This window comes from Macrobrachium rosenbergii, chromosome 6, assembly GCF_040412425.1.
Source record: "Macrobrachium rosenbergii isolate ZJJX-2024 chromosome 6, ASM4041242v1, whole genome shotgun sequence".
NCBI lineage: Eukaryota > Metazoa > Arthropoda > Malacostraca > Decapoda > Palaemonidae > Macrobrachium > Macrobrachium rosenbergii.
The window spans coordinates 41,102,113-41,129,011 of record NC_089746.1 but is presented as its reverse complement, the minus strand read 5'-3'; the positions used below and the strand labels follow the sequence as shown (position 1 = coordinate 41,129,011).

At 36.9% G+C, this 26,899-nt stretch overlaps 1 protein-coding gene and 2 long non-coding RNA genes across 4 annotated transcripts in view; 2 read left to right on the top strand and 1 right to left on the bottom strand.

Annotated features, from left to right (window-relative positions):
* The window catches only part of LOC136839770 (uncharacterized), a 4,158-nt gene extending 3,128 nt beyond the window's left edge, over nt 1-1,030 (top strand). Inside the window, exon 2 of the long non-coding RNA XR_010853456.1 lies at nt 706-1,030. This is a non-coding gene — a long non-coding RNA (uncharacterized lncRNA). The remainder of the gene's footprint in view (nt 1-705) is intronic.
* LOC136839769 (uncharacterized) overlaps nt 1-16,238 on the top strand; it is a 46,531-nt gene extending 30,293 nt beyond the window's left edge. Inside the window, exons 1-3 of one of the 2 annotated variants that reach the window (XR_010853455.1) lie at nt 1,708-1,997; nt 12,776-12,948; nt 15,912-16,238. This is a non-coding gene — a long non-coding RNA (uncharacterized lncRNA). Of the gene's footprint in view, nt 1-1,707; nt 1,998-12,775; nt 12,949-15,911 lie in introns of those variants that run through there. The other variant, XR_010853454.1, reaches the window with a different exon arrangement.
* A 3,782-nt stretch (nt 16,239-20,020) lies between these two features.
* On the bottom strand, nt 20,021-20,711 carry LOC136839682 (uncharacterized). Its single transcript, XM_067106035.1, has 3 exons — nt 20,655-20,711; nt 20,223-20,529; nt 20,021-20,169 (listed from the first exon to the last, which is right to left on the bottom strand). Exons 1-3 carry the CDS (start codon nt 20,709-20,711, stop codon nt 20,021-20,023), a joined length of 513 nt encoding a protein of 170 aa, XP_066962136.1.
* Between the last annotated feature and the right edge of the window lie 6,188 nt (nt 20,712-26,899).

The following is a 26,899-nucleotide window of genomic DNA, read 5'->3' as shown; positions in this document are numbered from 1 at the left end:
ACCACCACAGTATTCTTTTCTAGATGGTAGGTAATATGTATACCAAGTTTGTTGAAATTACTCAGTGGGTTTCAGAGTTATGCTGGAACACACACACACACACATAAATACATCCATTTGCAAAGCCCTGGTTCAGTCCTGGCTTGCCACCTACCCGTCGGCCCCAGAATAGAGCACTGGAGAGCAACTTCATTCTTAAGACCTAGTAATAACCAAATGACTGTACTATACCCATTTGGTGTCATCTTTTTAAAAGTATAATTGGAACCTGACAATCAGCTGGTCTTAAAATTTACCTCAACCACGTAAGGGTCAACGTTCGATTCCTTGGAAAGGTAAAAATATTTTTATAAGGGCATGGGGCACTCAGCTTCATCTCAAAATATTCTAAGGAGAAAAGATGCGTTGATCGTTATATACAAACAAATTATATATATATATATATATATATATATATATATATATATATATATATATATGATATATATATATATATGATCATGTATGTATGTATATATATAAACACATATATATGTATATATTCATATATTGCGCGTGTTTGTATTGTGTGCGTGTGAGCAGGCTCTCATGTGTATGTGTATTAGCGTGACTTCCTTTTAGTGATATAACCGGCAGCCAGTTGATGTGACACTTCTGTATATTTGTACATCTGAATAACTGTTTTTGTACCGAATTCTGTTACAGGACCGACCACAATGACGAACACTGCAAGGAGGATATTGGAAGAAATGAGGCTAAATCTATAGATGTCAGTATCTTTTATTTTCGCTTGACTGTACCTTGTTATTTTCTAAACCTCTTACTTTGCACATGAATTATTAAATGTTGTAAAATCAAGATTTACCGAAATTCGTGTGAAACCCACTTAGAATGATCTGTACACTTCTTGGCTATATGGTAGAACTTTTTTGTGATTTGATTCGTGCAGCACAGTTTTCTTTTATATTTTTTAATATCCTAATTGGCAAAAATGATTATGAGTTGGATTTAATTAAAACGAAAGCTATTTTCTTTGATTTTTCTTTACCCTTACCTTAATAAGGCTCTATTAATGTATGAAAGGTAGAGTGATGAAACATAAAGAAATTTGAAATTTGAAAGAGGTATTATACTGAGGCCTGCCTTTTGAACATTCAGTGAGTGAGATATCTAACTATTGAAATTCATAAACACACACACACACACACACATACACAAAATGGACCCATGTACTGAAATGTACCATTGTAAGTCTCAATGCGTATGGGAGCATGGACAAATAAATTAATGAGGCCAGATGCACAAAGGCATAAGATAATCTTCGAATACAGGGTATTCAGACTTTTCAGCAAGGTGCCCCATGAGCTAAAGGATGTAAAGACTATATATTTGAGAAAGATTGTACATATATTGAAATCAGCAACAAAAGAAAAAGTTATTCACGGGATGGCGCCAGTGAGGTTTGGCAGTAGGGCCTCCATAAAAATCCTGGATAGTGATGATGATATTGATGAAACTCTACCAGATGGTAAATGGAAATGGCTTTTGTTTTTATCAAAACTTAATACGACAATATTCCGTGAGGGTCAGATTCTACAGAACGAGCGAACAGGGGAACAAACAGCGAAAGGCCACTTCGACGAGCTGCTCGATTATTAGAGGGAATTGCCTGATTGACTCAGCTGCGATTTCATTCACGCGTCAGTTCATTGTCTGCCCGTACTTGACAGAGGCCTGTCATTTGAACTTCTTTAGTTTCAGCATAAAAACTTGAACGTATCAGTCGATGTTTAAGAGGTGTCCCGTTCTGGTGAACAAACGTTTCTATGTTCGCGGATTTTCATTTCCAGAAATTTTAGCGACGTACTAAGTGATTACGATTATTGACGTAAGGCGATGAGTGATAAGCACTATTATGGATTGTGCAAGTCCTGCAGCCGAGGGGATCTTAATAATTTTCTTTGCTCAATAGTGTGGAGTGTGGAACCTGGCATAAGGTAAGATCAACTGCTATCAAATTCGTTATTATATTTGATTAATTTACCGTCAGGACTTTGCTGAAACCTAACGTTCGTCATTCCCCTTGATACTGACAAGGTATTTGGAAGGCTTCCTTTAATTTTTTTTACTCGTGCATAATTACGGCAAATCTAACTGAACATGCGTTAGTTCTTAGTAATTCAAGCGATTTAATTTAATACTAAAAATATCAGCGTTCTGGTAAGTTAAATATTTAATCAGCATATGTTGCCACATGAATGAATGAATGATTTTAAAATGAATTTTAATTTTTGTGATGTGACATTGTTAATACTTACCCAAGCAGGCAATATCTCTGTTAGGATTTGCACGTAGATCTGTGGTCTGGAGGAGGATTAAATGATTGCTAGAGTTTGGTTCCTAGGGAATCTGAACCTCATCAGCAACAGCCAAACAATTGCTATAGTCAATATTTTTATTCCACTGGGACTTTTCGGCTTTAACACACTGAGCCATTTTCGACCTAAAATAGAGGCAAAACACCAAAACATAAAACTTTATACTAGTAAAATGCAAATCAAAGAAAGGTCACACCCGAGAATAATTTTTTATGAACTACGCTACCATAAAAAAAAACTACTCAGAAAAGAAAACATAGTGACTTAAAACTGATACAATTCAGTGAATGACAATAGTTAATAAAACTAAGAAAAAATAAACTCAAGTTGGGTATTTGGGTAGTTCCATAAAGGCGCTCAAAACGAGATACTGGCAGCATGCAGGGATCAGTGACAGGACAGGTTGAGACTGCTAAGTCAAGCAGCAGTCTTCTATCCGTGAACATTGCAGTATACGCAGTCAGGCAAGACCAAGTAAAAGGGATTTTAAAATTGTAGATTCTTGTTCAGAATTGTCTGATTTGAAGATTTTAGAATCTATACATATTCACAAGCTTAAGCCACAACTTAACCTAGACCAGTCATCCTTTCCGTTGTCTATAATCTACTGATTTTCTGTCCGCTCTCACTTTCCACTCATTAGGCTCATTTTTCTATTGTGTAATTTTTCTTTTCGTGTTTGTTTGTCTTTTCTAATGTTTCTAGTCCTGTGTTTTATTTGATGTTTTTTTATTTTATCTCTTCTTGTGTTTTTCTTAGTTTTATTGGCTGTTGTGATTCACTGAATTGTATTGGTTTTAATTTCACTATGTTTCTGAGTAGTGTGCTTTTTTTTATGGTAGTGTAGTTTATAAAAAATTATTCTCAAATGTGACCTTTCTTTGATTTGTATTTTACTAGTATAAAGTTTTATGTTTTGGTGGTTTGCCTATATTTTTGGTCGAAAATGGCATAGTGTGTTAAAGCCGAAATGTCCCAGTGGAATAAAAATGTTGACTAGAGCGCTTGTTTGGCTGTTCTTGATAAGGATTACTTGAGAACTGGGAAACGGATTTTGGCGTAGTTATACCAAGTATATTCATCATGTTATAGGTAATGAGTGATTAGAATTTGGTGTTGGCCCGATTATGGATCTGGAGTGGACATTACTTCTTTTGCGTATTGTTTTTGTTGATAGATTTTTTGTTTTTGTCCATTAAACCCAAGATAAATAGAGTCTGATTTCCATCTGTGCTATAGTTCGATTGTTAATGAATATTTGAAAGGTGAAAATGGAGAATTCTGCCGAGCACCGATGAGATTTAGTTGTGTAAATATATATTAGAAATTACTTGTGACGATATATCAGAATTGTTTATCGCAATCATGAAGTATTATGATTGTTATTTTATATGTATCTGTCCGATTTTCACGAAACTAAGAAACTGGGGCAACCTGACCTTTGTCCACAAAATCGATGACTGCTTTCAACGTCAAATATATTTTTTGCTATAAAACATAAAGAAATAATTCTGTGATTTGGGATTTGTTATGGAACTCAAAGATGATCTTAAAGTTTTGAAATACTTCCAAGCGAAATTGGTTATTTAGCGTAAAACTGCAAAATATATAACTACTGTCAAGGTGACAACTATTCGCTGGTTAGCACAAAGTTTTGAGTTTTACGCGTTTCATTGTTATTAATTTTTCAATATTTTCCTTTCTGGTGAGATGGAAATTACCCTCCGCCTTCAATGGTCATATCTTCGTCGTTTTTGTTGATAGCAAGTCGACAGTATTATAAGTTAGTGTTCATTGTCCACTGCTTGAAATGCACACAAGCAATTTGCCGTAAAACTAACAATTATAAAAGTATAACTTAATATATATATTTATGCATCCCTGCGCTCCCGATAGGGACATAGCACTGTAGTTAATGTGTTGAAATGCAATAGAAATGTCCGAGCTCCTATCATTTCTGATATAATGTTCATCCTAATGCCATCATTAGTATTAAAGCTCCGGCCATTAATTATAGTAATTACGGGTCTTCTTCAGAGTTCTTGACACTCGTGGTGCCAGAGATCCCATAACGATATTGCATATCACAATGCAGAATGAGTAACACTAGGAAGTAAACCACAACGACAAGTTTGTCTTGATAAATGCATTGAAAGTAAAGCATTTTCCTTATATTACACTTATTAAACGTTAAGTTTAAAATGTCAGTTTAAAGCAGGTGTATATGGATTTACTATGGATATATTTTGGCCAACGAAGGCTGTTTTGTGGACTGACTAAAAAACAAACAAACTACATACGCCAGGTTTAAAGAAATTGTTTATTTAGTTATCCCAGCTGTGAGAGTTCAGTTGAACTCAAAATGCTGACCTTTCAGCTGAACCACTGGTCCTCGCTGGTTAGGAGATGGACATAGTGAATGTGCACTGACAAGTATGGAATATTTACCATAGGCATCATTTTGTTCAAAATTTAGTGCTTTAGTCACCTGGCAATTTGTAAGAGCTTTATCTATACAGCAACGGGATGTATAAGTGAAGAGCATTCAGATTACGGATTTAAATGTCAATCGCGCTAAAAAGGTCCTCACTTTCCCTCTCATAATCTGATAGCTTGACCTATTAGGCAAGTAACATTATCTACGATAATTGCTTGTATGATATATAGCATGCATCCTTCGATGCCTTTGATGCCACGTGATTTTCTTTCTGTTTTTGCATGTTTCGGGATTTTTTTCTTATACTACATTTTTTTTATGTTTGTTTGCTGGGTTAGCCAGTTATAAAACATATAAGACAATCTTTATGGTGTTTTTAAATAAGGCTGTTTATGGCTCATGGCTGTACTGACCTTATTTGTGTAGTAAAAAAGCATTATTAGACTGTACGTGCAATAATTCTGATTTCTATGCAGTATTCAACTCTCAAGAATTTACGCTGAAGAAAAATATTGGATTTAACCGATCTGTCCCTTGTAGCTATGATATCAGTCTTAGAGAGAGAGAGAGAGAGAGAGAGAGAGAGAGAGAGAGAGAGAGAGAGAGAGAGAGAGATGCCAAACTGGAAGTGAGGTGTGCCATCCGTATAACTCAGTTTCTGTGTAATTAAACCAAAGGAAGTCCTTCGGAGAAAGAGATTCATGGGATGATGTAACCTAGGGAAGAAAAAGGGGGGGGGGAAGGATAAGAGAATTACGAGCCTTAGGGAGGCTTCCTGTTTCTCTCTCTCTCTCTCTCTCTCTCTCTCTCTCTCTCTCTCTCTCTCTCTCTCTGAGCCTGTGGAAACCTTCAGGGATTTTGGGACCTGGTCCGATGTCTGCCAGCGAAGGCCGCCTTTGTATGGTTCGCTGTGTTGCTTTGACAAAGACGCAAGTACAAACGCAGCGACATACAAATCCCTTAACAATGGAATTTCGCTTTTTTTGTTGACGTAAAAGCCGTAGCCTTTACTCGTAGTTGCTGTGCAGCGTGTGAAGGTTATGTTAATACATTACTTGTATTTAGTGGCAATTGCTACGTCATATTGGTCTTGATTTATAAGCACGTATCGTATAATCGGAAAGTTAGTTGAAGCCGTGTAGTTAAAGCAGTTATATCTCACGAATTAAAGTAATAAGTATTTATTGCAAATTTAAAGTAATAGATATATTTTGTGAAACATTTAAAGCAATAAATATATTTTTTAAAACATTTAAAGTTATAAACATTTTGTGAAACCCTTCCCAGGTTTAGGTTTATTAAATTTCTTTTAGAGCCAGTGACATTCTATAAACTCAAAAGACTTTTTATTATAGTTGAAGTATTAAAACAGTAAGACCCGAATGCCAAAAGTGACGTCAAACTGGAGCCAGAGCGTTATGGAACGCACCTTGTCAAAATATAGGAGTTTGAAAGTAACTGGCAAATCTTGAGAGATTTAATAAAGTTTCTTCCTGTTAAACTTTTCTTGGTATTCCTTTTTTAAAAAAATTTCTTTCCTTGCAACCTGCAAGAAAACATTGAAACATTTGCCAATATGAAATTCAAATTCATGCTGAAATGAAGATGATCATTTAATTTTTTCTAAACGTGTTTTATTTCTTTTTGTCTAAATGTGTTCTATTTTTAGATTGACGTCATAACCACAGTGCAGAACAAGGTAAAATGAAACCATCGAAAACAAAGTACAGTTCCTGTATTAAGGCTTTAGAAATTTTCCCGACTACTCACCTTTAAAAGGGTGTTGTAAGAAAAAGATGTAATATCGAGTAGCAATATTGCTAAGAGCAATTTTAAAAGGGTCTCAGTGAGATGAAACATTAAAGCTAGCTGACCTCAGGTGGCCTCTTACAATAGGTTCAATAATATCTTAATTGTGCTTACAAGTAAGGCCTTGGAATGATGGGAGGCAGCCGAAGTATCTATATTTTACTTCGCTATGTTATGATATTATGTGAGTCAGTTATGATAGGAGGCTTTCTTTTTTTTCTTTATCTCTCCTTCTCTCCACATGTCTTGCGAGAGACTGGACTTTCTCTTTACAGCACCTTTTTCAGGAGATGACCATTTTTCTTTGGAACAGATTTCTTCAGGGTAGACCTTGCAGCTCCTTGAACTTGGTCGCTTATAAATGCACCAGTAGATTTGGGCACTGGTACCTGGATTCTCGTGTGAGCTAATAAAGGGAAAACCCTTTTGGGGGTAGTGCCGTCAGCGCACCTCACGCAGTGCACAGTAGGGATTACTTGAAGGTTTTTTGCAGTCCCCTCGGACCCTAGCTGCAACCCCTTTCATTCCTTTTACTGTACCTCCGTTCATATTCTCTTTCTTTCATCTTATTTTCCACCCTCTTCTAACAATTGTTTCACAGTGCAACTGCAAGATTTTCTTCCCGTTACACCTTTAAAACCTTTTCACTCTCAATTTCCCTTTCAGCACTGAATGACCTTGTAGGTCCCAGCGCTTGGCTTATGGCCTAAATTTTATATTTCCTTCATTCATTCAATAAATGGGACCTTCATTGGAGGTGACCATGGGACCAGTGTACTCATGTTTGGGAGGAGTAAGGAATTACTACTGACAGGGACAATTCCCTCTGAAACTCTGCAGCCGGCAGCGAAATCTCGTTCTGTAGAGAGATGGGAAGTAGGGAAATATGCAAATCAGGGATTTGAGTCAGGTACTGACGGATGTACTGTAGAAGGTCCGCAGTCGTTTTCTATACTCTTGTTGTTCGCGTTAGGTCACATGCAAGAGAGAGAGAGAGAGAGAGAGAGAGAGAGAGAGAGAGAGAGAGAGAGAGAGAGAGAGAGAGAGATGTTCGACAAGCAGAGTCCAGGTGTCCATACTAGGCCTCTTATACCCTGTAACAATTTACCACTTGTGCTTTTCGGCCGAGCTTAAAATAATACAACTACTAGAGAGAGAGAGAGAGAGAGAGAGAGAGAGAGAGAGAGAGAGAGAGAGAGAGAGAGAGAGAGAGAGAGAGAGAAATGACAGTGATTAATGACAGTGATTAATGACATCACAAGTATATAATTCTGTATTATATAGTCTTGCAGGAGAATGTTCTGAAAAATTAGAATTGATTAGACAATTATTTTTCAAGTTTGTTTTCGTTTCCATTTCTCAGAAGACTAAAAAAGCATCTTCACAGATACGGAGGCAAAATTCAGGATCTATGAATAATTGAAGTTCTCGACTGATTTGTCTCTAAACCTTAAATCTTCCGTTCAGTAATTCACAGGACCTTTGTGAGATTTTTTCTCTTGAAGAATGGAGAAGACGAACTTGAATAAAACCTGGAAGGGTCTTGGAGCCTGTACATATTTTGGCCTCGTCACAAAATAAGGGAAATGGAGTTGAAGAGATAGAGCGAGATTAGATAAATGTATTTAGACCAATTTTTAAAATTTATTATTACATGTCATCTGTGTCATTGAACGATTCGTAAAATGAAGAGATCATTTAGCAAGTATTGATTAGAAATTTAAGGAGAAGTCTCGAGTAACTACAAGTTTCATAGTAGTTGGAAGCAGTAAAAGCAGCCAAATATCCCTTTATTTGCACGTGGCCATTTCATGCTTACAAATATTCAAACGCGAGTAATATAGAATTCACTTCACCTTGGGAATTGCATACACCTGAGGGGTGTAAAAATAACGGGGGTAAAAAAAAAAACAGGTGGTGAAAAATAACAAGGGGTTAAAATAACAGGGGTTTAAAAAAAGCGGTAACAAAATTGAGGGTAAAAAATAACAAGGGGTAAAAAAGGACTAAAAAAATAACGAGTAAAAAAACACACAGGGGTAAAAAATTAGGGGATTTCACAAACCAATGACGGATGGCTGTCTAGCTTCCTTTCATAACAATGTCTTTCATCTTGTTGGTCATAATGACTGTTCCGGTGTGGTGGGAAATAATCCTAATTTTCCAAAATACTAGAATTCATGTCACGAATAAAGAGGTCAAATATTCATACTTTGGCTGATAACAAAAGTAACTGTGAAGCAGCAATGAAGGGAAAAACATGCTATTCCTTTTATAAATTGAGGGTATTAGTTCCATTAAAATGAATCTCGGGTCTAACCTACTGTCGATGTTTCTTTCACTCACTCAGTATTCCTCTGCTTTAAAATTATAAGATGACAAATTTGTAAAAACTGACATTCTACTAATAAGTACTGCAGTTCTATTTCCGGATACTCTTTATCCAGTCAGGGAAAATGATTAAAGAGAATGCAGTACGATCCCTGGTGAAATGTATTTCCTGCTTCTTGTCTTCTTGAGTCCACGTCACTAATTAGATGCAGAGTTAATCATCTAATTAAGCCGACGAGAAGCGCCGTCTGTGAAAATATTCAAATTTGTTTGCGTACGAAGTTAGATTTAGTAACTTTTTCATTTCTTTTGAGTTTCGTTGTAAACTGATGTCATGCATACATTCATCAGGGATAGACTTTTATATCTGTTAAAATCTAAAGTAGTTTCCTTTTTATGAAATGTAGAGAACGGTGGAAAAAGTGCAGAAGTTAGCTTTATTGAAATGTTTGAATGTTGCAAGAGACGAATGACTTTTCTTTATCAGTTCAAGAGAACCGAATCAGGTGGAAAATTCAGCTACGCTAAATGCTTCAGTAAAGACGTATTGGTGTTATTTATGTAAACTATTCGTCATTGTTAGTATTACAGTAATACAACGATGATTATAAATGAATTATTTGTATTTAAGAACATCTTTAAAATTTGTTAGAACGCAGAACCGTAGTGTTCCTTAAAGTTTTGGAATTCAGATTAATATTTCGTTGATCTTAAGGTTATGAAACAAAGAAATTAGTTTTTACTACATTTCAAGGTACCCAAGTTTGAGATGTTGGCAGGGAGTCATTTTCAGTCTTAAATAACAAATGACTAAGACTTACACACAAGTGAGCAAGGAATAAAATAGGAAACTACAAATTATGATTTTAAGAAGTTGGAACACTAACGACCATGTTGTCATAAAATGCAAGTTGCTGCATATTAAAGGAGAAGGAAATCAGTTACTGGTTTAAGGTAGACATGAGCTGAACTTTTTTTTTTTTTTGTTTTGAGGAGCACGGGATTCTCGAGAGTATTCGTTTGTCTGTCCTGGGCGTAATGTATCTCCATTTCAGAAACTGTTATTGTAATGATCAAAGTTATTCATAGTCATTCACCTCATTAAAACTGAAATTTACATGGGTCCTTAAGAAATCACGTACGGGAAAATGAAAATATTAAATAAAAAATTTCCAAGACTTGTACAAAAAATATATATATTCATGATTATAGAATACTCTAAACCTTTGTGTCACAAAACTGAAAGGCATGAACAAACCCAGAAAACGTAATCATGCACAGACAATAGCACTCACAGGAAGTTACTTAAGACTCGGTGAAGCAAGAAAACACCACGATAAAAATCCGCCATGTAATTAGCACTGTGACTGATCCAGTTGCGTGGACGAAACGCATCCAGTCCCGCCTCCGAATTTTTCTTTGGTCATCCTGACGTCAGGAGAAGATACATTGTTGGTCTTTATATTATATTACATTTTATAATTCATTTGTAACGTTCATGCACTAAAAATGTCATTACTAATATTTTTTCATGAATAATGTTACTCAATGTAGGTGCTTAAGCCGCGCTTTAACTATGAAAGTATGTTTTCCTCAGTTTTTAGGAGGTGTGAACTCTTGCTCACCAGATTTCCCGCCTGTCAGGGCACTCAAAGACGTCCATGTCGTTTCACTTACTAAAATTATGCACATGTAACCATTTGCAAATGCAAAAAGGGTAAAAAAGAAACTAAAGACAAAAAGTGGATATTAAATCTGTATTTTACGTGGAATATTTTCCTTTTGAGGCATGAAAACGGCATTACAAAAAAATGTTGTTGTGACGTCATTGCCCATTGTGTGAAGTCATTTCCGTTTAATCGATGAATTTTCAAGCAAGAATCCTTTCCAAACGTATAATTTCGCGTAAAACGAGTATGTTCGAGTAAAACATGAGATTCAGACTTATTCTTGATCCTTGAAGCAGAACTGCCTTTGCTATATAAGTCGAAGTAGGACAGAACGGAGCCAAGTCGCAGCCTTAGGTTTTTGCAGACGCATCCCTTGGAGGAATCATGAAGGTTCTGTTAGTACTGGCTGTCCTTGTCGTCCTTATTGCCTATGAGGCAGAGGTAAGATCTTTCTTCAGAATACGTCAATGACCATATCATTAGCGACTGTATTTTACAAGAGTCAGTCATATCTTTAAAATCAGCTCAACTTTGTTAGGTTGTACACAGAGATACTTGGTGAGCTTAGATGATGCAGGGCTCTCTTTCTACCTGTGTGTACCATGACATATCTAGTTTGCATGCATTGTTATTTCTACGTATCGTGAAGCCTCATCAGTGTTTGTATGAGCAGCAGTGATACACAGCATCGCGTAACTTGTACTACCACCCAATATACAATATATACCTATATATATATGCATATAAATGTATATATAGAATATATATATATATTATATATATATATGTATTGTATATTGGATGGTAGTACAAGTTACACAATAAATCACTGTTACTCATACAAGCATTGATGAGGTTTCATGATACACAGATACAGCAATGCATGCAAACTAGATATGTCATGCACACAGATAGAAAGAGAGACTGCATCACCTAAGCTCACCAAGTATCTCTGTGTACAACCTAACAAAGTTGAGCTGATTTTTAAGATATGACTGACTTGTAAAATACAGTCGTTAATATATATATATATATATATATATATATATATATATATATATATATATATATATATATATATATATATAATTATGTATATTTATATATATATACATATATATATGTTTACATATACATATATGCATAATGTTGCATATATGTTACAGTAAATTTGTGACACCAATGATTTCACCAAGTCCCTGAAGTTTTCAGGGAACTCATGAAATCACCAATTCGCTTAGGAGCGTTTGATCCAAGAGGGGCTAGCATTAAACACGGCGAAACAGTGATTCATCTACACTGTTTCGTCGTGTTAATATTAGCCTCATGGTGATAAAATGTGTTTCGCCGTGTTCAGTACTAGACCATTGGGGTAAAATGTTCCTAAGTGCATATATGTACATATACATATATATGTATATGTATATAAATTATATATATATATATATATAAATTATATATATATATATATAAACATATATATATATATATATATATATATATATATATATATATATATATATATATATATATACAGTATATATGTGAGTGTGTGCATTTGTGTGTAATATATACGTGTGTAAATATTTTTTCTTTCTTTCATTCTTTCTTTGGAAATCAAGCCGTTTCCCTGATGGGATGATGCTCCAGATAAAAATAACGGAAGGGTCCTGACTGACATATATTTTAACAGCTAAAATGTGGAGGATCCCTTATGTTGAAAACTTCCATATCATTAGCCGCTTCATAAACATATAGAGAAGTTCACCATCGCTGCCGAACTACTATACAATCACTGTTGAAACATATTTGCAGATTCCTGGCTGTTGAGGTCCCCTCTTTCAAGTACCTTTGTAACAATTTATTTAACCGCATCTAAGTAAATCGTATGATATCCATTGTTTATGAATTTCATTGTATAGTTAACCATGCCTTTACGTTTTAGAATATTCTTTTTTATTGCATATCAAGGGGGCCTGAGATAGTATAAAACTTATGACTATCTCTAAAAGCGCTGTAATGACTTATTGCTTTCTCATGATAACACTTCTTGAATAACACACTTTGTAGGCATTTCTTACAGACACTGGAGATTATTGTACGATAGGACATTTCCTGGAAACTTTTAATAATCTTTGCAAACTTCCTAGGCAACAGAGGGAGAAATGGTGATATCCAGAGTTCGTCGTGACACCTCCAATGAAACTACCAGCGCCGAAAAATATGGGACCAGGCGTTTTAATGGCACCAGACGTGGTGGTAGTCGTGGTTCACGCAGAGGAAGTGGTTAAACTGAACGAAAAATGAAACGCTTGGATGTCAGGTACGTCGTATCCTTCGCATTGCTTTGTTCTGATTCCCTGAGAAGTGTGAGTCTCAAATTGTGGAAAATCTTATGGCACCAAATTCCGTCAGCTAAAGACACTGAATAATGAGTATTTATCACTGGAGGACATTTGTAAACATTCTGCACTTATTTTCTAAATACTTCTACAGAGATATTCAGTATGTTTGCCTATATTTTTTTGGCATACAAAATCACTATGGAAGAGTTGGTTAAACTTGACATCCGAAATCAGTTAGATTTATTCCTGACTAATTCTTCATACATTGGTACAAACTCCTATTTTGATGTATGTGGCAGTATGCTACACATTGTTCTCTTTATAATATTGTCAATATCATTAAATATGTGCAAGCAATCAAATAAGTTAAAAGGCTCAGATTGAGCCAAAAGTGCTCATAGCTATGGTAAGGAGATGAAGTGGATATGAGGCCAAGTGCAAACTTCTTGACAAAGACATATCAATGGAAACCATTTGTACAAATAAATAAAAAAATTACTGTGTTTAGCACCGCATGGTTTTAAATGACTTTGGCCCTAAATATCAGTTAATAAAAGCTATATTGTCAATAAGGGATTAATTGATTACATGCAGAATGGATTTTTTTTCCAAACCATGATTTGATGTTACATATTGATCAAGGAATTATCTCCTCTTATTTCGAGACCTTCGACGTATAATTCTCACCAGGAAGTATACTATAGCAATCTTGCACACCAACACACACATACATATATATATATGTATTTATAAAACATACATACATATATATATATATATATATATATATATATATATATATATATATATATATATAAAACATATATATATCAGTTATATAATAGCGCTATATGATTATATCTGAATGACAAGTATAAATATTCTCTCTTTCTCCCTAAAAGTTGACACAACACCACACACACACACATTACACTGAATGACACACACAAACTCTCTCTCTCTCTCTAAAACACTCTCTCTCTCTCTCTCTCTCTCTCTCTCTCTCTCTCTCTTTCTCTCTCTCTGTCTGTCTCTCTCTCTCTCTCTCTCTCTCTCTCTCTCCTCCGTAACACCATCTCTACTCTCTCTCTTTTTCTCTCTCTCTCACTCTCACTCTCTCCTTTCCCCTTTCCTGTTAAGATAGTTGCTTCAGTTACATTGCTCAGCATTTTTGACATTTTATATTTCAGCCCTTCCCACCACCCCCATTCCTGTTGGGGCTTGGACTTAAATGGTATCAGGAGTGTCACTGTTCATCTCAGTGACCTCGAAAACTATAGATTAGACAGTAATCTGTCGTTTTCTGTTATTTTTACATGTCATCCCTTCCCACCCCGACCCCTATGGTGCTAGTGATGTCTTACCCACACAGTATTCTTTCCCAGATAGTAAGTCGTATATATGCCGAAATGAGGTATGGTAAACCTGTAGAGTTTATTTAGTTACTAAGTCTGGTGGGCAGAACTAGCCCTGTCTGAGGGAAGGCCTTCCCACTCCCACCTCTTTGGTGCTAGTGATGTCTTACCTCCGTAGTATTCTTTTCTAGATGTTAAGTCATAATTACGTATACCAAGTTTGTTGAAATTGCTCAATGCTATTCAGAGTTATGCTGGAACACACACATATCCATTTATATATATATATATATATATATATATATATATATATATATATATATATATATATATATATATATATATATATATATATATATATATATATATATATATATATATATATATATATATATATATATATACTATGTGCCTGGGAAAACTCAAAAGACAACCAATAAAATCTCTCTCTCTCTTGTTAAGATAGTTACTTCAGTTACTTTTCCTCAGCATTTTAGACATTTTATACTTAATCCCTTCTCACCCCGCCTTCCTATTGGGGCTGAACTTGGACTCAAAGGGCATCGGGAGTATCACCATTCACTTCAGCGACCTCGAAAACTATGGATTAGACACTAATATCTGTCATTTTCGGTTATTTGTACATGTCATCTCTTTCCCACCCCGACTCCCTTTGGTGCCAGTGATGTCTTAACCCCCACAGTATTATTTTCCACATAGTAATTCATATGTATACTGAAATGAGGTATGATAACTTCGTGAGTTTATTTAGTTACTAAGTCTACGGGCAGAACCAGCCCCGTTTCAGGGAACCCTCCCACCCCCACCCCCCACCCCTTTGGTGACAGTGATGTCTTACCCCCACAGTATTCTTTTCTAGATGGTAAGTCATATGTATACCAAGTTTGTTGAAATTTCTCAGTGGGTTTCAGAGTTGTGCTGGATCACACACACACACACACACACACACACACACACACACACACACACACACACACATAAATACATCCATTTGCAAAGCCCTGGTTCAGTCCTGGCTTGCCACCTACCCGTCGGCCCAGAATAGAGCACTGGCGAGCAACTTCATTCTTAAGACCTAGTAATAACCAGATGACTGTACTATACCCTTTTGGTGTCATCTTTTTAAAAGTATAATTGGAACTTGACAGTCAGCTGGTCTTAAAATTTACCTCAACCACGTAAGGGTCAACGTTCGATTCCTTGGAAAGGTAAAAATATTTATAAGGGTCATGGGCCACGCAACTTCATCTCAAAATATTCTAAGGAGAAAAGATGCGTTGATGGTTATATACAAACAAATTATATATATATATATATATATATATATATATATATATATATATATATATATGATCATGTATGTATGTATATATCTAAACACACACATATATACATGTATATATTCATATATTGCGCATGTTTGTACTGTGTGCGTGTGGGCAGGCTCTCGTGCATGTGTGTATTAGCGGGCCTTCCTTTTAGTGATATAATCGGCAGCCAGTTGATGTGACACTTCTGTATATTTGTACATCTGAATAACTGTTTTTTACCCAATTCTGTTACAGGACCGACCACAATGACGAACACTGCAAGGAGGATATCGGAAGAAATGAGGCTAAATCTACAGATGTCAGTATCTTTTATTTTCGCTTGTCTGTGTCTTGTTATTTTCTACATCTCTTACTTTGCACATGAATTATTAAATGTTGTAAAATCAAAATTTACCGAAATTCGTGTGAAACCTACTTAGAACGATCTGTACACTTCTTGGCTATATGGTAGAAGTTTTTTGTGATTTGATTCGTGCAGCACAGTTTTCTTTTATATTTTTTTTAATATCCTAATTGGCAAAAATGATTACGAATTGGATTTAATTAAAACGAAAGCTATTTTCTGTGATTTTTCTTTACCCTTGCCTTAATAAGGCTTTATTAATGTATGAAAGGTAGAGTGATGAAACATAAAGAAATCTGAAATTTGAAAGAGGTATTATACTGAGGTCTGCCTTTTGAACATTCAGTGAGTGAGATATCTAACTATTGAAATTCATAAACACACACACACAAAAAAATGGATCCATGTACTAAAATGTACCATTGTAAGTATCATTGCGTACAGGAGCATGGACAAAAATTAAAGAGGCCAGATGCACAAAGGCATAAGATAACCTTCGAATACAGGGTATTCAGACTTTTCAGTAAGATGCCCTATGAGCTAAAGGATGTAAAGACTATATATTTGAGAAAGATTATACATATATTGAAATCAGTAACAAAAGAAAAAGTTATTCACGGGATGGCGCCAGTGAGGTTTGGCAAAAGGGCCTCCATAAAAACTCTACCAGATGGTGAATGGAAATGGGTTTTGTTTTCATCAAAACTTAACAAGACAATATTCCGTGAGGGACAGCTTCTACAGAACGAGCGAACAGGAGACCAAACAGCGAAAGGCCACTTCGACGAGCTGCTCGATTATTAGAGGGAATTGCCTGATTGACTCTGCTGCGATTTCGTTCACGCGTCAGTTCATTGTCTGCCCGTACTTGACAGAGGCCTGTCATTTGAACTCCTTTAGTTCCAGCATAAAAACTTGAACGTTTCAGTCGATGTTTAAGAGGTGTCCCGTTGTGGTGAACAAACGTTTCTGTGTGCGCGGATTTTCATTTCCAAGAAATTGTAGCCACGTAGGCCTACTACGTGATTACGATGATTGACGTGAGGGATGGGTGATAAGCAGTATTATGGATTGTGCAAGTCCTGCAGTCGAGGGGATCTTAATAATTTTCTTTGCTCAACAGTGTGGAGTGTGGAACCTGGCATAAGGTAAGATCAGCTGCTCTCAAATTCGTTATTATGTTTGGTTATCGTACACTCAGGACTTTGCGGAAAACTATTGTTCGTCATTCCCCTTGATACTGTCAAGGTATTTGGAAGGCTTTAGTGGATTTAATTTTGTTTACTCTTGCATATAATTACGGCAAATCTAACCGAACATAGCGTTAATTCTTAGTAATTCACGTGATTTAATTTTATATTAAAAATATCAGTGTTCCGGTAAGTTAAAGATTAATTAGCATATGTTGCCACATGGACAAGACGTATTAGATTGGATTTTAATTTGTAGTGATATGACTTTGTTAATTCTTGCCCAAGCAAGTTATATCTACGTTAGGATTTGCTTGCAGATCTGTGTACGTTTGGAGGAGGATTTAATGAGAACTGTGAAACGGATTTTAACGTATTCGCTATAGGTAATGAGTGATTAGAACTTGGTGTTGACCCGATTATGGAACTGGAGTTGACATTACTTCTTTTGCGTATTGTTTTTGTTGATAGATTTTTTGTTTTTGTCCATTAAACCCAAGATAAATATGATCTGATTCCACCTGTGCTATAGATCGATTGTTAATGAATATTTGAAGGTGAAAATGGACAATTCTGCCGAGCACCGATGAGATTTAGTTGGGTAAATATATATTAGAAATCACTTGTGACGATATATATTAGAATGTTTCAGCAATCGTGAAATATTATGATTGTTATTTTATGTTTCTGCCCGATTTTCACGAAACTAACAACAACTGGGGCAACCAGATCCTTGCCCACAAAATCGATGAATGTTTTCAACGTCAAATATATTTTTGATATATTTTTTGCCATAAAACATAATGAAATCATTCTGTGATTTCGGATTTGTTAACTACTGTGAAGGGGACAAACTATTCGTTGGTTTTGGCTCAATGGTTTGAGTTTTACGCGTTTTATTGTTATTAATTTTTCAATTTTTTCCTGTTCTTGTGAGATGCAAATTACCCTCCGCTTTCAATGGTCATATCTTTGTCGTTTTCGCTGATAGCAGGTCGATAGTATTATAAATTAGCGTTCATTGCCCACTGCTTGAAATGCACACAAGCAATTTACTGTAACTAACAAATATAAAAATATAACTTAATATAAGTTGTATTTATGCATCCCTGCGCTCGCGGTAGGGACATAGCACTATGGTTAATGTGTTGTAATACAAATGTCTGATCTCCCACCATTTCTAAAATGATCATCCTAATGCCACCATTAGTATTAAGCGCCGGCCATTAATTATAGTAATTACGGGTCTTCTTCAGAGTTCTTGACACTCGTGGTGCCAGAGATCCCATAACGATATTGCATATCACAATGCAGAATGAGTAACACTAGGAAGTAAACCACAACGACCAGTTTGTCTTAAATGCATTGAAAGTTAAGCCGATTAAAATGTCAGTTTTAAACAGGTGTATGTGGATTTACTATGGATATATTTTGGCCAGCGAAGGCTGTTTTGTGGACTGACTAAAAAAAAAAAAGCTACATACGCCAGGTTTAAAGAAATTGTTTATTTAGTTATCTCAGCAGTGAGAGTTCAGTTAAACTCAAAATTATGACATTTCAGCTGAACCACTGGTCCTCGCTGGTGAGGAGATGGACATACTATAGTAATTGTGCGCTGACAAGTATGAAATATTTACCATAGGTGTCATTTTGTTCAAAATTTAGTGCTTTAGTCACCTGGTAATTTGTAAGAGCTTCATCTATACATCAAAGGGATTTTTCAGTGAAGAGCATTCAGATTACGGATTTAAATGTCAATCGCGTTAATAAGGTCCTCACTTTCCCTGTCATAATCTGATAGCTTGACCTATTAGACAAGTAACATTATCCACGATAATTGCTTGCATGATATATAGCTTGCAGCCTTCGATGCCTTTGATGCCACGTGATTTTCTTTCTGTTTTTGCATGTTTCGGGAGTTTTTCTTACACTACATTTTTTAGTGTGTTAGTTTGCTGGGTTAGGCAGTTATAAAACATATAAGACAATCTTCGTGGCGTTTTTAAATAAGGCTGTTTTTTATGGCTCATGGCTGCATTGAACTGAATTTGCCTAGTAAAAAAGCATTACTAGAATACACGTGCAATAAATCTGATTTCTAACCAGCATTCAACTCGGAAGAATGTACGGTGAAGAAAAATATTATTTAACCGATCTGTTTCTTGTAGCTATGATATCAGTCTTAGAGAGAGAGAGAGAGAGAGAGAGAGAGAGAGAGAGAGAGAGAGAGAGAGAGAGAGAGAGTGAGTTTTTGGGCAGGAAATCCGGAACGAAATCTGGTCGAATGATGGTTATGCTAGGGAGGTAGAACGGAGTAATTAACGTGGTAAACCAACCTTGCCTCCACTACTTTGAAGAGCTAACGGAATAATGTCAGTGATGGAATGGTTTCGCGGATATTCTGGTTAATAGCCGTAGAATCCGGTGAGTTCTGGTGGATGAAATCCACCGAAATCAACTCGGATTAGGGTTCAGGCAAATGTATTGCTCCCCACAGGTAGACTTCCTTACCAATGACACAGTTGCTTGCTCCTGATTCTCATCTATCTATTCCTCCTCTTCTCAGTCTTATTCCTCCTCCTCTTCCTACCTTTCCTGCTCCTCTTCCTACCTTCCCTATTCATCTTCCCGGCCTTTTATATTTCCTTTCCTTCCCTCCGTCATACTCTCCCCACTTTTTCCTCTTACATAATAGTCCTCCTCCCTCATATTCCTTTTCCTTACCTCCCTCATATTCCTCTTCTTTACCACCCTCATATTCCTCTTCTTTACCACCCTCATATTCCTCTTCCTTAACCCCCCTCATATTCCTATTCTTTACCTCCCTCATATTCCTCTTCCTTACCTCCTTCATATTCCTCTTCCTTACCACCCTCATATTCCTCTTCCTTACTGTCCTCATATTCCTCTTCCGTACCACCCTCATATTCCTCTTCCTTATCTCCCCATATTCCTCTTCCTTACCTCCCTCATATTCCTCTTCCTTACATTCCTCATATTCCTATTCTTTACCTCCCTTATATTTCTCTTCCTTACCACCCTCATTTTCCTCTTCCTTACCACCCTCATGTTCCTCTTCCTTAACTCCCCCATATTCCTCTTCCTTACATCCCTCATATTCCTCTTCCTTACCTCCCCCACATTCCTTTTCCTTACCTCCCCCATATTCCTCTTCCTTACCTCCCTCATATTCCTCTTCCTTACCTCCCTCATATTTCTCTTCCTTACTGCCCTCACATTCCTCTTCCTTACTGCCCTCATATTCCTCTTCCTTACCGCCCTCATATTCCTCTTCCTTACCGCCCCCATATTCCTCTTCCTTACATCCCTCATATTCCTATTCTTTACCTCCCTCATATTTCTCTTCCTTACCACCCTCATATTCCTCTTCCTTACCACCTTCATATTCCTCTTCCTTACTGCCCTCATATTCCTCTTCCTTACCTTCCTCATATTCCTCTTCCTTACCTCCCCCATATTCCCCTTCCTTACATCCCTCATATTCCTATTCTTTACCTCCCTCATATTTCTCTTCCTTACCTTCCTCAAATTCTTCCCTACCTTCCTCAAATTTCTTCCCTACCTTCCCAGATTATTCTTTTCCTCCTTCCCTCTTCTCTCCCCAGATTCCTCTTCTTTTCCTCCCTCGTAGTCCTCTTCCTTACTTCCCTCATAGTCCTCTTCCTTACCTCCCTCATATTCCTCTTCCTTACCTCCCTCATGTTCTTCTTCCTTACCTTCCTCACATTCCTCTTCCTTACCTTCCTCACATTCCTCTTCCTTACCTTCCTTATATTCCTCTTCCTTATCTCCCTCATATTCCTCTTCCTTATCTCCCTCATATTCCACTTCCTTACCTTCCTCATATTCCTCTTCCTTATCGCCCTTATATTCATCTTCCTTACCTTCCTTATATTCCTCTTCCTTACCTCCTCATATTCCTCTTCCTTACCTCCTCATATTCCTCTTCCTTACCGCCCTCATATTCCTCTTCCTTATCTCCCTCATATTCCTCTTCCTTATCTCCCTCATATTCCTCTTCCTTACCTTCCTCATATTCCTCTTCCTTATCTCCCTCATATTCCTCTTCTGTACTTCTCTCATACTCTTCTTCCTTAACCCCCTCTCATGTTCCTCTTCCTTGCTTCCCCCATATTCCTCTTCCTTACCTCCCCCATATTACTCTTCCTCTTCCTTACCTCCCTCACCTCCCTCATGTTCCTCTTCCTTACCTCTCCCATATTCATCTTCCTTACCTCCCCCATATTCCTGTTCTATACCTCTCCCATATTCCTGTTCTGTACCTCTCCCATATTCCTTTTCTGTACCTCTCCCATATTCCTTTTCCGTACCTCCCTCATATTCCTCTTCCTTACCTCCCTCATATTCCTTCTTCATTACCGTCACCATATTCCTTTTCCTTACCTCCCTCATATTCCTCTTCGATACCTCCCTCATATTCCTCTTCCGTTCCTCCCTCATATTCCTCTTCCGTTCCTCTCTCATATTCCTCTTCCTTACCTACCTCATATTCCTCTTCCTTACCTCCCTCACATTCCTCTTCCTTACCTACCTCACATCCCTCTTCCGTACCTCCCTCATATTCCTCTTCCGTACCTCCCTCATATTCCTCTTCCGTACCTCCCTCATATTCCTCTTCCTTACCTCCCTCATATTCCTCCTCAGGCCCTTTCTTACAGTCTTTGCACTCTCCATGCCAGACATTCCCCTTCCTCTCCATTCTCATATTCCTTGTCTTCCTCTTCACTTATTGTTGCAGTTGCTTAGAAAAGACGGCTTTAGAATTATGTTATGGTTTATGATTATTTAAAAAGGTTCATTTAAAAGTGTTTTGCCAAGTATTTAAAATGTGGTTGTCATAATTTTCTAGTACATGTTATCGGCAGTCTCCCTTACGATTAACTTTGGACGTCTGTAGAAGACTTAGTCAACTCTAGTTACGCGCATCAGCGAGATACATTCTACTTTCTGGGTGTAGGTGCCAGTGCTAAATAAAATCTTTACCATCAGTTATGTACAAAAATCCATTGCATATACAATTTCCCCACAAAATCGTACATACCAATCTAAAGGGAAATAGTCACGATAGGCAAATTAAGTCTTTAATAAATTAAGTTGTTCAGTGTCCCATTGCTGTTATCAACGGAATAATGAAGGCCTGGTACAGGATTCTATCATACTGAACCAGCTGCGTTCCTTTGGGATCATATTTATTTCCATCCACCCGGTATAGGAGATTTGTCTTACTTCCTGGAGTCAGTTACGACGCACCATCCACAATAACAAAGTCAATTGATCTTCTCAACACTACCATAATACCAAGTGCGAAGGGGAGAAAAAACCCACCGCCGTTGCAAGAGGCGTGGTCATCTTGGTGGCCGGTTAGTGTCTCCCGGTAGCTTATTTTAAACTCGAAAAAAGGATATGTTCGATTGTAGAACGAAGTGCAGCAAGCAGCCGCGAGAAGGGACACGATAGTACCGCAAAAAGTATTCACTATACTAAATTGGATAGAATTTGTTGGAAAAATTCGATATTTTCAATCAGAGCTAAACCGTGTAACCCGATACAATCAGATTTCCCAAGCGCAATTCGTCTTCGGCTATGTATAAGCCTTCTCACAAATTGGTACTCTCGATAACACATGGCAGGATAACTCGTAACATTAAAACACTGCTTACGAACCATAACTCATTTTGCATAATAATTTTCTTAAGATAGGATAATCTGACTCGTTGGGTATCGCTGTCACGAGAACACATTTATCCTTTGAATTATGACCGTCATCAGATGACTATCTATCTATCTGGTGTACATTCATTATGTTGTATTAACGCAGACATGCATCTGGTTTAGAAAAAACTTATATATAAAAACAAACATCGTAACAACAAACCGCACTGCTGGACTGTCGGATTAATCTCTGGCAACTGTTGGCTATTCATTTCGAGCTCAAATATTTATGGTCTGCGATCGTAGTGTTTACTAACAATTCCAAAAGGCTTATTGAAAATATATGAGCGCTTGTTGCCGACTTACGAATGGTTACGTGAATAATATTCACGTTGACATCTTTTTTTATTTTAAATATTCCATATCGAGCACCACATTTGTAATATATTTAAGGAGTTCATCTTTCGTAACTATATCGCTTGATATTGCGTAATATCAGTATTAAAATCAGCAATTATCTTTTGTACATTACAGATGTTAATAAAGATAGACCTATGTTACGATTGCTTACTGTATATATAGGTTGGATGAGTACGATTGACCAAATAAATGTTATTTATTTATTAGAAGGGTGAAATCTTCAGTTTCGGTCATTAAACTTAGAGGATACCCGCCAAGTATACAAGACTGTCGCATGGCAATTTGTTAAAACGTTTAGTCCGTAGCACTGCTTCAGTTGGACCTAACTTTTTATGCGTTATGCTGAAAGTCTAAAATTCTTGGCTGGGTAGCACTCGAGTTTTGCAAATATTATACCATAAACATGATTTTAATTGTTTGATCCCTCCGTATTCTCACAATCTAGTTTTACGCTATATTACCGAAAAGTGATGACTAACTGGACTACAGCTGGAAGGGGTGACTGAACCAGTCAAGTTAAACAGCATAATTGATCTTAAAGAACTCTGCTGGACTATGAATGGGAATTTCAAGTTTAAGTATGTTTTTAATTCAGGTTATCTGAGCAATCTTTTCAACACGTGAGATACTTGTTTTTCCTCCAATAAGGACCTTAGCTAAATTGCAAATATAGAATGGATGCTTACAACAGCGCTGAATAAATTTTGTAGACTTTACTTGCGTGCTTACTATGAACCGGGTATGCTCGATGGAGCCATAATTTACTTGCTTTCAAGAGGAAGTAAATCGTTTAGTCGAATTAATCGATCACTTTTTGCATCAATCTGAAGTCTTAAGGACACAATAACAAAATGTTGGCTGAAAAGTGCGAAACACATCAAACGCCGTTCTACTGATTGCTAGACTGAAATTTTTGGCATTGTTACACAAACGTGAATTGTACACTGAATTCTAATTGCAAAATGACCCATCAGATTTTTCAGTCATCCCGCTGTTTGTATGAATAGCTGAATATCGTGCTTGCTTCCCCAGCAGATAGTGAAATGCAAGTCATAAAGACAAGTCACACACGAACGTGGATTACTGAACAAGTACATGAGCAGAGTCGGTCTGAGCAAACCTTTGCCAACGTAGATTCGCTCAATTTTAGAATGTGTCGCTAAAGTAAGCTATTGTATGTTGCTCCAAAACTGGGGTCACGAGAGTTGGGAAAACAATTTTGATCTTTATCATATGGGCACAAAAATCGAAGGAAAAATAAAGCATAAGTCTGTCACAGCTTCCTTGAAAATTTACTAGAGATTGTTGCATGTTGCAGATGTGACATTTTAATTTCCCAAGCACACAAAGAAAAAAAAAGTAAGAACTGTATAACAATGCTGTGACAAACGAGGCACTTGAATCAGATGAAATATCAGAACACTCGTGTAATGACAAGGCATTCCCATTCTCTCTCTTGTAGATAAGTCTCTCTCATCATGATCGGGTGATGAAGAACTGTAACGTAGCCTTAAGGGAGATGCTATCTAACCGAGAAACACGCTTAAGCTTACATGTGACAACGTCCCTTGCAACCAAGGTCGCTAACCGGGTACACATCCTGCCTGCACCCTAGTTGCGTTACTACCAGCGTTAAGTGATCTGATAGCTGCTTATCAGTTCCCGAAGACCGCTGTAAAGCTAAATGACCTAATTACTAGTTTATAGGTACGATAAAGGGGGCTACATTAAAAGCTTGGCCTTGATAATAGTCAAGGTTAGAAACCACCTACCATATTCCTGATCTGGATCATTGAGATAACATAGCAACCAGAGTGGCGGCGCCTTTTGTTGCTGTGAGTAGATATTATAATGGTGTATTTATTTCGTAAGCAAATGACGGTAATAGAGATTGGCTTGGACAAAAAATATCGATTCTAGGGCCGTCACTTACTGTCCCGAAACTTATATAAGGCCAGCCTTGAGATTGGCAGGACTCGAACTGGACGACGGCGGAAAATCTGTCACCTTCATCACCAAATGACAGGCATTACAAAAGGTCGTTTGCTGCACCCACTTGTCGGTACTTCACCTTCATACCGCTCCCTTTCTTCAGTCTTTCTTTCTAGGCAGTCCAGCTCCCACTTTTCACTGGCTTAAGCACTGACTGGCTAAAAGTGCCCAAGTGTTAGCTTCATAACCGAATTTTCATAACTGGAATCCAACTGAGAGCCATTGTTCTGAAAAATGAATATATTAAAGCATATATTAATGGCACAAGTCCAGTCCAACAGATCACTTCTTTTAAAGCAAGCTTAAAGCGAGCTTCCAAGAAATAAGAAAACTCTTATTCGAAAAAAAACAGCAAGGAAATATTACATGAATTAAAGCAAAATGAAAAACAAAGGAGCAAGAGTAGTGCTTGATCAGATAAGTTTACACTTTGCCCATGTAATGTCTTTATTTTTTAAAGTAGGGAAAGAAATTGTACCTACATGAGGGCAGGGTATTTGAGACATGGACTCGGTCATTGCTCATTCCTGAAAGGTCAGATTACTGCAAGCTGTTTGCTGGTATCCTCTTATAGAATATCTGTTAAGTGGTTTAACGTGAGAGAATTTGAGAAGAGCGGTTATTATGAATTCTTACTGAGCTGGCGGGACTGCATGAAGTGCATTAGGTCGCTTTTAACGTTCAGACTGCAGCGCTCAAGACTAAAAGTTAAATGTCTGCGTGGGTTGGGAAATACTGCTCTAATTCATTTATTTACTCTCTCTCTCTCTCTCTCTCTCTCTCTCTCTCTCTCTCTCTCTCTCTCTCTCTCTCTCTCTCTCTCTCTCTCTCTCTCTCTCTCTCTCTAGGATTCATTCTTTCTATGAATGATTTCGTATCTAAGGGTTAAGGATTAAAAAGATAGGCATTTGTCGTTATAAATTTATTTGCTTTAGAAGTACCCCATGGTCATTCTCATTCAAAACTTGAAGTGTGATAAAACTAAAAAAATCTATTTGTATTTCAGACTAACATATATATATATATATATATATATATATATATATATATATATATATATATATATATATATATATATATATATATATATATATATATATATATATATAATAATAATAATTTAGTCTGTTGCCGAGGCCATGTGATTATAATCTTGCCCCTTTACTTCATATTCATGCACCTGCTCCTCTCATTCCTTTCATAACTCGCCATCTGTGGCCCTTGGACTGTGCTTTTAGGAATATTCGCAAAATTTTGTCGTTGATCTTCTCTCTCTGGGGGACAGTGGGTAGAGTTACTGGTCGAGATATTGGTTCTTAATTCCGTTTCCTTGCTGAGTTTCGCATTTTCCCTAGAAAAGAGAGCGAAGCATAAATTCGTTTCTATCAGCGACCACCTGCACGTCGATCACTTTTGGTCAAAATGAAAATTAATAGATCCTCTGTCTGCTCTTCCATTTGAAATCTTTACTTTCTAAGGAATGGCTGGAAAGGGAAACGGGCAAGAATAATTTCATTTTCTAAATGTAAACTTCTCGTCTCCATTGAAAAGGATTGGAGTAATTCTCTTTATATCTAGGCTTT

What these genes read in the sequence shown, in the direction of transcription:
- LOC136839682 (XM_067106035.1), bottom strand. Translation starts at nt 20,711, where the DNA reads ATGAGGGATGTAAGGAAGGGGAATATGGGGGAGGTAAGGAAGAGGAAT. An exon ending in GGAAGAGGAATATGAGGAAG is followed by an intron (nt 20,530 to 20,654) that starts GTAAGGAAGAGG and finishes GAGGGATGTAAG; the next exon opens with GAAGAGGAATATGGGGGCGG. An exon ending in GGAAGAGAAATATAAGGGAG is followed by an intron (nt 20,170 to 20,222) that starts GTAAAGAATAGG and finishes GAGGGAGGTAAG; the next exon opens with GAAGAGGAATATGGGGAGAT.